Source organism: Gambusia affinis, linkage group LG02 (assembly GCF_019740435.1).
Source record: "Gambusia affinis linkage group LG02, SWU_Gaff_1.0, whole genome shotgun sequence".
Classification (NCBI taxonomy): domain Eukaryota; kingdom Metazoa; phylum Chordata; class Actinopteri; order Cyprinodontiformes; family Poeciliidae; genus Gambusia; species Gambusia affinis.
Window position 1 is genome coordinate 18,874,833 of NC_057869.1, and position 15,620 is coordinate 18,890,452.

The window sequence follows — 15,620 nt, forward strand, 5'->3', positions numbered from 1 at the left end:
TTTTACAACCAACCGCTTTATTGTATTTATGAGGTTTTATGATATATAATAACACAAAGGAGAACAAATTTAGTAAAGTTATTTAGAAAATTATTTACAAATGAAAACATCAGACAAGTTCAGCATGCTTCAGCCTCTTTTACAAGCAGAAAATGACCTTCAGGAGTTACATAATAGTAAACGTACCTGAGTGAAAGTTATTCTCAGAAATAAAGCCACTTTCCAAAGGAGGCGGAGAAAACCATTTAGCAGTATGAAGACCAAGCTGTGTCAAGACATGTAATTTAAAAATCTTAGAACGTTTTAAAGCAGGGTATTGTTATATAAATGATGTCCAAACATTTATATATATATATATATATATATATATATATATATATATATATATATATATATATATATATATATATATATATATATATATATATATATATGTGTGTGTATATGTATATATATACTCTTTGGTAGAAACCAGCACATAGACGTGCAGGGTTGGTACAAAGTTACCTCGAATGACTTGTTGCTTTATTTATTTGATCAAAAGGCCAAGTAAAGCCACACTTTATGAAATTTCTTTCCACACTTATTGATTTTGATATTTGTGGATTATTTTGAAAAGTATTCCTTGTTTTCCTTTCACTTTAAGATATGCACTGTATATGCACTGCATAACTTAATGCGTGCATTAAGTTATGCATTTATTGGAATCTACATAAGATTCCAATAAATAGATTGAAGTTTGTGTTTGTAATATTAGAAAATGTGAAATGATTCAGGAGGTACAAAGGTTTTTTCATGGGAATCTAACAAGAGTTGTTTACAGAATTTCAGTGGTGGGAAGCCAGCCGGGTGAAGTCAGAGCAGAATAAATAAATAAAATTTCATCTTTTTTGCATTATTTGTCAAAAGTGAACCTTTATCAACCCTCTCTCATATCTTGTCTGATTTGGAGTTATATAGCTGAATGTAAAGTAGCTAATGCAAATATATTTTACCAAATGTTGACTCATCCACCCTTCTATCTGAACAGAGAGTCAATCAGTATCTGGAGAGGTAATTATCTGAATGTTCATGTTTTTGTGGTTTGGTTACAATTAGCTAAGTGTTTGTGCTGGCAGAAACCTACAGGATCCTGTTGATGAATGGGTTTAATTGTTTACCGTACTCCTGGTTGACGCTTTGCTCATGACTTTACCAAGCTGTGTGCCTGTATCACATCAATGTAAAACTGAATGCAGGACTTTTAATTCTTAGAGGAAATGGTGACATAAGAACGGGAATGTACCATCTGCCTCTGCGTTTACGGTTTCCTGCTCCAGGTCTTCCACTGCAGTGCAAGTGGTGATGGTTGTTTTTATGTGCCGTGACTGAAGAAAGCTCCCACAGACATTAAGCTGCTCAAAGCCTGATGACTAAGGAAGGCGACCTGCTGCTGAGTCGTTATGGCATTATAAGCTTGCCAGATACACTGCTGAAACTGGAAATGTGTGAACACAGAGTCATTGCCCCCTCCCCCTTGCTTCCATATGACAATTTATCACCCTTTGCAGTAGGATTATTCTAACAGTGAACATGTTGATGCAGAAAGCTCCATGTGACACCATGAACTATCCCTGTGTATCTTTATACAAATCCAACCATATACTTTCCCAAACTCAGTCATTCTAGAGTAAAAGGAGACACTGCTCATCTTAAGCTATAAACAGGAAAGAGACAACCCAGAATCTGGACAGGTCACCAGTCTTTACAGGGCAAATGACCTCACATGCACACGCTTGCACCTCAGGGCAATTTTGAATGACCAGCTAAAACTGTGGGTTGTGGGAGAAAGCTGGTGTGCATGCATGCACAGCAGCAACATGCAAACTATACACAGAAAGGAACATATCAATAAATACTAGACTTAAATTCTGCCATCAGTATAATGAATTTTTCCTAATTGTTGGGTCCCAAAATACTAATGCTGAAATTCAATGCTTTTTGAGTTATTAATATTTTCAGAGAGGCTTTCAACTATAAATACAAATGTTTACTATGAATTTACTTAAAATATTTCTATATCAATTTTCAGGCTTCATGGCTAAAAGCTACAAAAAAAAAGAAAAAGAAAGGATGGATGGATGGAGTACCATCCATCCATGGATGGATGGATGAAGAGACGGTTCAATGAATGATGGATAAAATAACAGATGAATGAATTGAAGGAAATATGAATGGAAAGTTAGGCATTGGAAAAGGAAATAAAGTCAGTAAGAGATCTTGTTTTTATTATTAAATTTATATGAACCTGTTAAAGTTTTTTTTTCCCCCCAAATTTCATATTTTTAAAACTGTGTAGGAACCCTGCAGTTATTTGCATCATATTTTCTTCAAAATAGAAAAACCAATCTTTTTGAAACAGTTGTCTATAATTTATAGTTTATTTCTTCAAGTCTTTTAAAACATGTATCATCCCGTTTTCAACTTTCCTAAAGCTGTCTTTAGTCTCCCAGAAATAGCCATCAACAAAAATGTAATGAAATTTAAGTTTTAGCAAATAACATCAATGTATTCTCATGAAATGTTACTACAAGCAGTATTTCATGATGAATGCTGTGTGAGGAGTACAAGCTCAAAATGTGCAGGTTACACTGTATGTGAAAGCCAAAAAGATAAAAGTTCTTTGGTAGAAAATAATCCAACACAAAACAAGAGGGAGTGATTAAAACAGTTTTCATTTTCAATAAATATTCAGAAGCTACATAAAAACTGATAGCAAACAGTACTGACAGAATAACATCTAAAAAACACCAGGTGAACTTCAGCTCTGGGCTAGAAATACCTCTTTTGCAGGGAACCAGAGTTATTATGTTAGTTATGAGATTGTACGTCACGTGTACCTGGTTGTAAATGTATGTGCAAAGCATCGTGATTGTCAAAAAAACTATTTGGTAACAGATTTCCAAACAGACCTTTTTCTGATTCTGGATAATTAAGTACGGCACATTTCAAAGTGTCCAAGTACTAACGTCTTGTCTTCTGATCACGACAGTCTTCCTTTTGGTCATCCCTACATAAAGTGCTGCTCCTTGTCAGATATTTGCTTTAGTGTTCCTTGGCTGTGATGTCAGAAATCTCCTCGTCAGTATATTTCTGTGAATAAGAGGCTGGTGGGGAAGACGGTTCCTATCCAGTAGTAGTGTTTTAAGGCAAGAGAGTGTTCTCCTCCCACGGTCACTCGACAATGGCTGAGAGCAAAGCAATGGTACCAACCCCACAGAAGAGGAGCAGTATTTGTAACAAGGATTGTCTGGAAAAAAAACAAAAAAAACAAAACAGATTTAGAGAGATTTGTGGACTTTATTACATTAAACAACTACCATATTTTCCAGATTATAAATCATACTGGTTTATAGTCTGGCATGTGTTTTTTCTCTACATGGCACATTTTTTACGTGATTTCTACATGTTAATACGTACTGATAGACATGATCCAAGGGTTAAACATTACACTCTGCAGCTGAGAAGAAAGCTAAACGTGTGCTGAAGGAAAGATGGCCTGAGATGGAGGAACTAGTCCAGAGTTAGGTACTTTAAAAACGTGTTGCTAGGAGAGGCAGCAGTGACGTCTCCCCGCTCCAGTAGTTGCCAAGAAGATGAATAAAAATGACTTTGGAGGAGGGAATCCCTCGTGTTACTGCTTTATGCAACACAACTGCTGCTCTATAACCCCAGATTCTCATTGGATGCTCCTCTCCACTGGTAAAGAGCGCAGTGGAGTCGTTCCTGACCACTCTGATTTAGAGAATGGACTTTGGTAAGTCAGAAACTGCCAGCATACTTTCAGGTCATGATTAAGTAGTTTGAAAAGCAGGTAACTGAACTAGATCATCAACATGGAAAAGGTCCCCCTCAGGTTTGACAAGCACTAAATAAATGTGACTTCTACTCCAGTGTTCTTGTAATATACTTTCCTGTCTGACCATTCTCCAATAAAGGCCACTAGAGTCAATAAAACCTTTATAAATAAAAATAAAAAGCCAAAAAAAAAGGTGCAATCTTAACTAATTTTTCAAATTTAGACGACTTTTTTTGGCAGAATAATTCAAAAGTCTCCAGTTGTGTAAAAGAGTAATTTATCTCAAAACAGAAACTGGACTGAAATGTATGACAAAAACACAAACATGGTCTTAATCTAGAGAAACACTGCATCTCAAAAGCATAAAAAACACTGACTGAGATTAATATTAATTAATAAGGGATTATTTTTAAAAAATTTGGACATCTCTGTACACCTGATGAATTTGTTTTACTTGGACTTACAGGCTTTTAAATTTGTATTTACCTTAAACTGGACTCCTGCAGCAGGTCAGGCACAACATTAACCAAGGCAATGTAGAGGAAACCCCCCGCAGTGAAAGGCAGAATCCAGCCAGAGGCGTTTTCTACAAAAACAACGAAAATCTTCATGAATAAACTAATCAAATCTACATAATTACCGGCTCATAACATATTTTGCTGTATGTAAAATAAGTCTTCTACTACCTGCACCTTTGGGCGACTGAGCACAGAGGGCAAAACAAGCTCCTAAGACCCCAACCAGAGATGTAGATAGCTGCAACCGGGCGGCGCTCCAGCGATCGAACCCGGCTCGCAGCAGAATGGCAAAGTCTCCCACCTGTGGAGGACGACATTTCTCTCAGCACAGAAAAAGCTAAACAACAACAACCATGACTCCAGTAGCCAGGTATGTTCTGAAGCTCCAAGGTATGCAAACAATTTATTTCATAATGAAAACATTGAAATGTGCAGGACTGAAGAATCGTTATAATCTCACCTCGTGAGGGATTTCGTGAAGCAGGATAGCAAATGTGGTGAGGAATCCAACCTGGGAGGTAGAAAAAAAAATAATCCAAGAGCAAAGTGATTAATACACAACAGAAATGTTTAAACCCTGTTTCTTGTAACACAGAAGAATGAGAAAATGCCTCGAACGTTAAAAAAAGGTAAGACAAGTAAAACAAGGTAGAAGATTAATTTATATCATTTGGTGTAAGCCATTTGTAGCTAATTTTCTAGCACAAAAGGTCATTTGCTCATTTTAAGTGAGTCTAACAAACGTAAATAAGGATAAGAGTTTAGAAAGCGCATAGCTGTAAGTCCTTTATTTATATTTAACTAAAACTTAATTTTTGTTTAATTTATTTCTTTTGAATATTTCAACAAGACAACTGTGACAAACACAACATGAGTAAACGAAAAAATGCTGGTAAAGTTCTCGCATGCGCATGTTTGAAATATCTAGTCAACTTCCTTTCTGGCACAATGATCAATTCTTCATGCTGTTAACCTTCTGTCTCTCCAGCTGGACTCATGTCCCAGAACTGCAGATACACGGTAACCTACTGGAGCGGTACAAATCCATGTTTCTGGAGTTTAAAATGCACCTCTTAAAAAAGCTTGAATTAGGAAAAAAAGAAAAACCAGACAGAATATTAATATCTTTGAGTCTTTAAACAATTGCTCACTCGGTGAGGTTTATAATTAGATGGACAGGTTTATAACAGCTTAAATGAATATGACTTGGAGTATACACAACTCCAAGTCTTTTCATCTCTTTATTATTTTTGCTACATTAGATCAATCTGGACCGTTTCGCACATCAGTCATTGGCATCGTTTCCCCCTCTTCAGTCAGTCAGATTGGAGCACATTTTTACTCCACACACACAGTGAGGTTTTTCAAACTTTCACAGCTAGTTGGTGTCGTTTTCTTTTTGTGCATTTTCTGCACTAATGACCAACTTATGACTTTTCAGCGTCAGCTCCTTTTGGATTATTTGACCTAGGGTAATGAAGCCGAATAAATAAACCTGGCGAGCTTTTGAGCTGACAGCTTAAAATGCTAACATTTACAGGGGTGATGAAACACTGTGAAATAAAATCCTACCTTCTTGCTCACTGAGAAGCTTCCAGCTACTGCCAGTCCATGGGTGAAGTTATCAATGCAGTTGGCCAGAAGGTTTAGGTATCCACTAGTCTGTAACACATGTATGAAAAACTGTGTAATTTACAGAAAAAAAATGGAGCATTTTCTCTTTAGTACCTCATGCAGCCTAAAATGTGATTTTAACAATATCAGATAAACATATCTTGAATACTCACAAAAAACAGTTACTCATTTTTTTACATGATGAATTAATTGTGATTAATTGTCTTTAGCCACATTCTCAAGCTACAAGCTTGATTCCTGTATGGCCTGTAGTTGCAATAAATTACTTGAATAGAAGCTGTCTGACCAAATGAAGCAGGCAACAAAATGTGCAAAGTAACACGTCATGCTTTGACCTAAAATAAAACCAAGAAAATATTTTTGAAACGTGTAATTAACAGTCTGGAAAGAGTTACAAAATCCTTTCTAAGGTTTTGGGACTCCACTGACCAACAATGACAGGGATTTTCCACACATGGAGAAAACATGGGACAGAGGTCACCATTGACCAGCCGATCAAAATTACTCAGCCAGTACAAACAACAAATCAATGACTTCACAAAGCAACCATTCTGAAACACTGAGGAATCCACTAGCCTCAGCTAAAATCTGTGCTCATAAAGACGACAAAATAAATTTTGACACCCATTTCACTTTTGCCAGAACTTATTTCTGACTAGTAACGTTTGGAAAAATATTCTGCAAAATGATGAGACAAAATAATTTTTTTGGAAAGTTTGTACCTCTACATGGACTAAAGAATGAAAAAAACAAACAAGAAAACATCATGCCTATAATCAATCATAGTGGTGTAAGAGTGATAGTTTGGAGCTGCTTTGTTGCTTCTAAAACTGAATAGCTGGCTGTTATTGATAAAACTCCCAATGCTCTCAGCAGAACGTCCTCAAAGAAAATGTGCCGCCTTCACTCAGTGACCTTTAACACCTTGTTAATACAGCAGGACACTGATCTGAAGCGTATTTTCAAGTCCACCGCTGAATGACGCAAGAGAATGAAAGTTTTACAGTCGTCTAGTCAAAGTCGGAACTTAAATCCAATTCAGAAGCTGTTTATTTTCAAAAAAATCCTAATATGGCTGAATTAAAAATACTTTGCAAAAAGGAGTGGGGAAAATTTAATCCAAACTGATGTAAAAGACTCATTGCCACCTATTACAAATTCTTGATGTCTACTGGTGTTTAAAAAAAGCAGTAAATAGATGCAAAAAGCTTAGGGGGAGTTTAGTTTTCCACATAGAGAGAAAGGTGGCTTTGGCAGCTTTTTTCTCCTGAAAATACGGAAATCATCATTTGACATCTTAATTTTGTATTTACTGATGTTATTCGTCTCGCACATAAAACTTTATTTTACGATCTGGAATATTTAAAAACTCTGTGAGAGGGGAAATAGTTTTTTTATTGCCTGTACTTTCATATCGCTGTTTGGTCAGGCAAAAATAATTAATAAATGCAAGCATCTTATATAACCAACCCACATCAAAGTTAACTGTTTATCCCTACTGTTGCCCCATTTTTCATCATATTCTGGGATATGCTTTGGTTGTCAGCATTACCTTAATTTTCTCTGAGCCGTCTTGCAGACTCTGTAGCTTGGAGGATTTCCATGACTCAGCATGGTGTCCGTTTCTGAGTGATGCCTCCGCTTTGACGCCGAAAGCTGAACTTGACTGTGGAGAAAAACAATGCTTAACTTTTATAACAGGCGCACTCATCAAAAGAGATGCAAGAAACTCGGAGAGAAAGTCCTCCCAGTAGAATCGTAAAGCTCCCAGCGTAACCAGTCAAATAAAAACTGCAATTTAGTGGGACTCTAAATACTGCAAAGCAGCCCAGTTTACTTACGGTCGCTTTCGGATTCAGCCATTACATTTATTTCGTGTTATTTCTGTTTTCTGAGAATAGCCAACTTCCCTGTTCCATCATTTAGAAACCACTTATGTTGTCACTTGGACTGAAGCCCAAATAAAGCGAGAAGGAAATAACCTGCGGTCCTCTGGTTGCCACAAGGAAATGTTTGCTCCATCTCAGTGACTGAAGCATGAGGAAGTAATGAAGTGTGATGAATTTTATGGCCATTAATAACCTCCAAGAGATGGGAGCTAAATTTCCAATCTAGAGCACTGTGCAAGTTTTGTGTAAAAACGATGCATCGATGCAAAACACTGGCATGATTCACTACAAAATATATTCACCTTGTTACTTTTCTTGCAATGCTTAACGTTTTAGGAAAACACACTATTAGCTTCCCCCTTTGCTGCAAATCTCAGCCCATGTCTATTGTTGCCTCTGCCTAAAAGCGGTGTTCTCCTGTGGACAGCGAAATGGCTGAAGCAGCTGCTTCATCCCCTGCACTAAAAATAGACACAAGGAGAGGAGCTGAGACGTGGATTTCAATCTTCTCCCTCACTGGCATTAGAAAGACATGACGGAACGTGCATTCTGCCTCTACAAACATACAGAACAAGGCTTTTTTTTTTTTTTTTTTTTTTTTACAGAGCTAGCATTAACTATTTTACTTTATAGACGCAACATAAAATGTGCATAAGATGCATACACTTTAAAAATTAATATGCTCATGCTTTTATGTATATTAAACATGGCATCTTATCTCTGTGCGAGAAACCAAATACAAATATGAACAGCTGTTTCAAATCTGTGAGCTGCAAATACAGCATCTTTGAGGGTTAAGTGGCTCTTTGATAAATGCACTTCTTTTGCTTTTAGCCTTTGACTGGATGACTGGATTGAAGCAGATAATTCACCTGGGTAAATATACACACAGTGAGCAGCCATGCACAATAGAAGAATACAAACGCTGGCAATGAGAATATAGGAGCTGCCTGGCCATATTCATTTGCAAGACGATCTTAAATAAAAAGATGAAAAGCTGCTTTGCTTCTTTTTAAGAAGGCAGGAAGCTAAACATTAAACTGACACTTGCTTTTTGCGTCACTTATACGGCAGGCAAGAAAATCAATAGGGATTTCTTCCCAAATGTGTAGCTGCTGCTGCTGCAAACTCCCGGGTGTGCTACGGGTCATCCGACACTACAGTTGTCAAAACACAACTGACAGATGTGCAGAGTAAGCATCATAGCATCTGCACTGAGAATGCCAACAAAAGGAAATATGTGAAGGCTTGTATCGACATGCGAGACAGAAAGAAATAACAGAAATACTTACAGACAGGTTAAAATTCAGGTCTGAATTTGGGGGGGCATCCTTGAGGCCGTCTTGATCTGGAAACATTTTCTCCAAGAGGTGGAAGACAAACAGACCAATGAGTACCCACAAGCCTTGGGTCATGTAGTGGTTGTGTTTGTTAGCTGGAAAGACAGCACAGACTGTAAATATGTGGGCATGAGATGTACACTAGAGATCTGGTGATGCAGCCAACACACTGCTTCTAAAAACTGCCACAGACTTGAATGAAGGAATGCATAAATGCTATTTTCTGTCTTTAATGAACCAGTCTTTTTTTCTTACAAGAGGGATTCCTTGTTAGAGCATGAATATATTTATGAAACCTGTGACTCCGAGACCCACCTGGAGGGCCAGAGAGCGCCCACGCTTCAGGAAGGAGGTGAAGAAACACATCACCAAGGAGACCACCAATAGCAAAGCTCAAGAGTTGCTTCAGCTTCTGGCATCCAGCTGGCAAAGAAACAAGGTACCAATTATCACAAGGTATGATTAACAACAATCTCTGTGCTGTTTTAGCTTTAAATACGGTTTATGATTAGCTTAAATTACGCGTTTACATCTTTCAAAAAGATTGTGATAAATTAGCATCTCTTTTCAGCCTGGCTGTTGTCATTTCAACATATGAGACACTTAAATGCACAGTAGCATCTCTGGCTCACCATGAATTACCCATAATAACACTTCACGGAAACGTTCGCCTTGGAGTGGCTGCATTTCTCAGCCCTCAGCCTAAAATACTTCTGGAATGCCATGTTAGCGTGGGTGGGGCCTGTCAAAACGTTCAGCCCTCTGGTTCACCTAAAGTGACTTTGGTCGGGTCACAGAGTACAAGGAAAGTGTACAGTAGATCATCAGGATCATTTGGAAGTTACAAGTCTGGATTTAGCCGGATATACAAACTGCTACATGTAGATGTTTACTGTACACAAACTCAATAACCGAGGACTGCAATACATGGTAAAAGTATTAATGAAAAAACAAAGTCTCAAAGAAGTAAATAATTCCCAAAGAAAAATATCATGTTAAATACAAAATTTGAGATAAACTAAACTCATCGGCTCCAGGTGGGCATCAAGTTAAATGTAAACATAAAGCACCATTGTGTTTGATTCTAGCCTCATAGAAGAAGTTTAAAAGCTTTTTTTTTTTTTCTATGTTGTTGCACTTGGCAGCTGAAGCTCTTCCCACTCAGAACAGGAAACCCTTTACTGTAAATATGAATCTTAAAAAAAAAAAAAAAGCAAAAAGGAAGAAAAGCTGTGAACTTGCATCATTGCACTCTATAATTGTTTAGAAAACATGCAGCTGTGTTCATATTTGGGCTCTGCTGATAGTTCACTTCAAGCTGTGTGCTTTAGGAAGTCTTGAAACTTTAGGATGCAGCTGCTTGCTTTCCACCAGAAACATCTGTTGATCCAACTGGGAAAAAAAATCTCTCTAGTGTGGGGATGAGATTCAACACAAGGCTATTCAATTGTAAAACCTGGATGGGAGAAAGAAAAAAAGAAACTACTATTTATAGAATCGTACACCTTTAAAAAATAAAAGTAGTAGTAATAAGGGAACATTAAAAGGTATGAGTTATTGCAGAATGTCATTTCTGAATATTTGTAGTGGATATGAATGGCTTCTAATAGCAGCTCCATAGCAAAACAAGAAACTGAAAAAAGCTGCTTCTTCTGCTTTTTTGACAGATTCTCCAAACTGGTGAATCTGTCAACCAGTTCAGAGACACATTAGAAGTCTGGATTATATTATTATGTTTCTGCAACCATGGATTTCTCATTTTCCAGATGTGTGAACCAGCAGCCCAGTTTACTCCCTTTTCTTGCAGTGTCATGTTTACAAAGAAGATAGAAAGAAGGAGTAAACCTAATCGCAGTTTCCTCTCCCTCTTGCTCCAATCCTTCATATTTTTGGGGGAATTTGGGCTCCTCATAACAGGAATTCAAAAATCCACTGGTTCTGCATGTAAAAAATATTCCCAACTTTGAATAATTCCCTGACCCATATAACGGATGCTAAAAAATGCTAACTAAAAATCACGCAGGTGTCACAGCATCCAAACAAGCTAAAGAGAAGCAACAGAGCATCTCGGGAAGATTATTTTACAACATATTTATGCAACTAAATTGATAACAAAAACAGGAACATTTCTTTAGGTTGCTACAGACATTTGAATCTGAACACTTCTGCTTTCAAAATAAAAAAAGGAATTTCCCAATTTAGCAAGAACATGGTTCAATCTGAGTTAATGTAGGAGAAAAAAAAAACAAAAAAAAACTTAAAATGTAAAGCTTAATTTGAACTAAACAAACAAAACAAAAAAAACAGTCGTGAATTATTTGAGTCATGGTTAAACTGTAGAGTTAGGACTACATATTCCTGATCCTACCTTCAGTTTGGAGGGCAGCTCCTGCTTCAATAGGAATAACCAGCAGAGGGAAAACCCCGCTGAGGCCCACAGCGACTGACCCCACCAGGGACAGGACCCATACATGCGTGTGTTCACTGGTTAAAAAGTCTGCGACCGCCTGCAGGCCGGGGAGGTCATCTGCCAGACTGGGGCCCGGTCCCGCAGCTGTAGCCGTCGCATGAGCCATAGAGGTTTGTGTCATCTTCTGGCTGCTTGATGCTCCCCTGGAGGTGAGCATCAGCAGAGCAGCAGGGACAAACAGAGCAGCGACAGCCCAGCTGGGCCTCCAACAGCTCCCACCTTTCATCCGTCTCTCAGCCCAAAAAACACTTGGAGCCTGTGATGCTGTAAGAAGAGAGTAGATGTGTCAAAAAAATAAAAATAAAAAATAAATTACCGTTTCAAATGTCTAAATCTTCTGCATTCAAAAAGTTGAAATCTAAAGTCGCTGAAGGAAAGAAACAAACAACAATCAATAAGTAAAAAGAAAATAAATAATTTGTTAGGTTGCAAATGAATTAAACTGTAGTTCTTAGTGAATTTAGTTATTTTTTTTAAATATATGACTGTGATAAAGGCACAGAAGAAATTCTGGGCACATAAAAAGCAAAAGCAGTTTCTTATTTCAACAATCGCCTTTGATGCTGTGCTCTGAGCGCTCTGCAGGTGTACGTCCACAAATAGAGCCAGATCTCCTTATCGCATTAAAATGCAAACCACGTGTTTGCTGCAGCCAAAAAAAATTTAAAAGATAATATTTTCAGTGAAAATACTTTCAGCTGGATATCTGATGGCACACAAGGGTCAGGGTTCTGGTTGTTTGCAACAAACTCTTAGATTTTCCAGCAGTACGCTCGGAGCTCACAGTTTACTCCAACCAGATGAAATCTCAGGGGAATTTGGAGAATGTCAAAGAAAACTACAAGCATGTCTCTGGTTCTGTCATTGATCTGACATGTCTTCCTCTGTCTTTGAAAAGCCTCTTCCACTGAAGAATGTTTTTGCTTTCTTTGTGGCTCTTTTACATCAAACTGGTTGCAACTACCAACTATCAAATCTGCCTCCAAATCCCCAGTTTATGAAAGAATTAAAAAAATAAAATAAAGAAAATGAATTTGATAATTTCTGCTGCAATCTCTCGTGTGCATTCTGTACCTGCTGAATGTTTCTTGTTTCATATTTTCATCAAACCATTTTGAATGAGTTAGTAGTGTTGTCAAAATAATAAAAATGTTGATGTAAATTTAAAAATGGTTAATTGACAGTAAAATGGAAGCACACAGAGACAGACTAAGGATAAGCGATTATAATTATACGATAACTGCATGCATGAATCACAAACTGGTGCAAACTTTCATAAAAGACTATTAACACTTTAGGTGCTACTGTTTTGTCAAACAGGGAAGTTTAACAAAAGCTGACTTGTTCCATTCCTGTTGGTTTTGCCCCATTTAAGGGAGTCAAACTACTATAGTGATGGGTTTTTTGTTCTTAACAAAAAACAGGTTATATCTTTATTTAAAAGTATAGATATAACCTCAGCTTACAGTGGGAGGTGTTTTTTTTTTTTAAATATGGCTGAAAAGATGTTCTTACTATGAACTTTATTTTATGCTGTGAAGGTTGAAAACGACAACGGAAATCCAAATGATGATTTTCGTAAATCCATCACTTATTGATCCGAACTGACCGATATTCAGGAGGGTCATAACTTGTGAATTATTAAAAATCATTCAACATCAGTTCTTAAATTGGTCAACTGACTGCCATTCATAATAACCTGAATCCACTTGTACCTTCAGTAACTTGAAATGCTTTGGGCTGGAAAGAAGAGAAACTGTCATGCAGCCTTTAATCTCGAGTGTTATTTAAGAAAGCTGTTTATGATGACACAATATGTAAAACGTTATAAAACATCCCTCGAAATGGAACCTGTTCATGTGTACTTTTTAAATAGAAACCTCTCTAGTTGGAATTTGCTTGATTTTTCTGGTTTGTTTTTAGTGAAATAACAGTAAATTAGAGAGCAAAAAACTTACAGCTGTTGTTTGGTCATTTTAAATAGTCATGAACAGACGCTGACCCCAATTTAAATAGTATATTGTGTTGTATTCCTTTGACGAAATGATTCTCAAACATTTCACAACAAGTATCACCCTAGCTAATTCAGCTTTAGAAGTAACTCTGAAGTAACTCTGAACTGTAAATCCTCTAATTGTGAACAATAGCAACTTTAGAAAACAGTGAAATTGGGGATGACATCACTCCCAGATCCAAGGTCCACAATTGATATGTGGCATGAGTTAATCAGCATTTATTGAGTGGTTCATTGTTGTCTGGCTGGGAGTCCCCAAAATTTTACAGACACCACTTCCCTTTGAAGAAGATCTGCTTGAACAAGTAATATTTTTGGTTGTTAGTGGTTACTAGCTGTACAGCGCGAATGTTTATTTTATTATTTGACTTTGCCAAAAATAATTTCCTCTACAAACACCAACTATCGCACCCTAATATGTTTACACTGCCAAGTTTTGATTAAATCCCTGCTCTGGCAGTTACCATAACAACCAAATGTCGGCAAAAACCTCATTTATTTATTTCACCTGTACTCAGAGTAACAACATATGTGCAGTAAAGGACACTTTTGAACCTAATGTTGACAGTAAACCTTCAAAACATTAATAAAATTGACTGCTGTTACAGAGATAGGAGGCAGACAGAAAACTCCAGAAGGAGCAGACTTCCAGACGGACTTCCTCTTGGCAGATGATTATTTATAATTTTTTCCATTACCCATTTCAGGGCGTCTGACCAGCTGAGGTGACTACCTTTATTTTAACTTATTAGATGTAAAATGGATGCGTGGATTTATCCTACTATTAAATACTACAAACTCCGAAATGTCACGTCTGAGAGTGACGAAAACACGTGGAGTGAATGTTGATTAAAAACAGTTGAGCTGCAGCAGTAAATGAGCTGGAAAAACTTGGTACGCCATTATGCTAAAGTGACAGAAGAAAGTGATGTAAACTAGGTTTGCAATTAAAAATATGTAGTAACCAGCCCTGGGGTCTGCAGCTCAGAGTTAGCAGGCTAACAGCAGCAAGCAGCAGACGGAGGAATGTAGTCGGACACAGTTTGCTAAAGAGATTAGCTACTCAAACACGTAGCCACGTAAGTTTAATGCTAACAGCGGCTGCTCTCCGACAGCTAGCATCAGTTTCACAAACTTACTGCCATGAAAAACTTGTTGAAAACCTCCCTAACCCAAAAAGTACAACCTGAACAATGACTAATTTTATGTACATACCTTGTGGTTTCGACAGTCTGTGCACCAGTGTGTCCCTGCCATCCAATAGCCTGAGTTCCTGCAGACTCCCAGTTGCTGCTGCTGCTGCTGCTGCGGGGCGGACGGGGACCCACACCGCGGCTCTCCCAAACAGCCACGTATCAGGAACATGAGGGGGAGCACCAGGGAGAATACAAACACGAGAGGAGAGTCACAGCGTGGAACCCGCCTCACCAGAGATTGCAGGAAGTAGCCCACCCTCCTAGTTGTCTCAAAACTAACACATTTGAAGGGATTGTTTGCGTATTTGACGCAAATACGCATGAAATAATTTATTAAAAATAAAACTTTCTCTCCCGGGGAAGAGGCACTTCAGGCATGAAGTTGCAAATGCTGCATCATCTACAATAGCTGGTTTGTTCTGTTCAATACGACCGTAGCATTTTATACACTTTATTTATTCTATAATAGTAATACATTTCTAAAATACTGCGAAGCTCTGCTGAATACATGAATTAGCCCAATGAGAAATTTATGTCCATAGAAGTAATCAAACTATTCACATTTCTGTGCGTTATCAATGTTTCATTGTAAATCACTTTAAGTAAGTTGACGGTGAAACTGAAATATAAACCTGCATGCATACATTACAGTGCATTCAGAAAGTCACTTTTTCCACATTTCAAGCTGCAGCCTTAGATCAGATTTGATTTTCTTCCCCA

The 15,620-nt window shown here is 37.6% G+C and overlaps 1 protein-coding gene across 2 annotated transcripts; it reads right to left on the bottom strand.

The window, feature by feature from the left end:
* Window positions 1-2,695: 2,695 nt before the first annotated feature.
* On the bottom strand, window positions 2,696-15,204 carry slc39a13 (solute carrier family 39 member 13). 2 transcript variants are annotated; one of them, XM_044100649.1, is made up of 10 exons: window positions 14,920-15,204; window positions 11,589-11,954; window positions 9,536-9,643; window positions 9,173-9,315; window positions 7,544-7,657; window positions 5,929-6,018; window positions 4,817-4,867; window positions 4,531-4,657; window positions 4,325-4,424; window positions 2,696-3,289 (listed from the first exon to the last, which is right to left on the bottom strand). In XM_044100649.1, exons 2-10 carry the CDS (start codon window positions 11,914-11,916, stop codon window positions 3,214-3,216), a joined length of 1,137 nt encoding a protein of 378 aa, XP_043956584.1. In that variant the 5' UTR covers window positions 11,917-11,954; window positions 14,920-15,204; the 3' UTR covers window positions 2,696-3,213. The 2 variants fall into 2 exon arrangements, with proteins under 2 accessions (XP_043956584.1, XP_043956577.1); XM_044100642.1 differs by having other exon boundaries at window positions 4,525-4,657; window positions 14,920-15,200.
* Window positions 15,205-15,620: the final 416 nt, after the last annotated feature.

Bases quoted from the DNA above. Each gene is read 5' to 3' on its own strand.
- slc39a13 (XM_044100642.1), bottom strand. From the start codon at position 11,916: ATGAAAGGTGGGAGCTGTTGGAGGCCCAGCTGGGCTGTCGCTGCTCTG. The intron at 4,868-5,928 runs GTAGGATTTTAT...TCTACCTCCCAG, and splicing joins GCTTCTCAGTGAGCAAGAAG to GTTGGATTCCTCACCACATT. The intron at 4,658-4,816 runs GTGAGATTATAA...CGTCCTCCACAG, and splicing joins TTCACGAAATCCCTCACGAG to GTGGGAGACTTTGCCATTCT.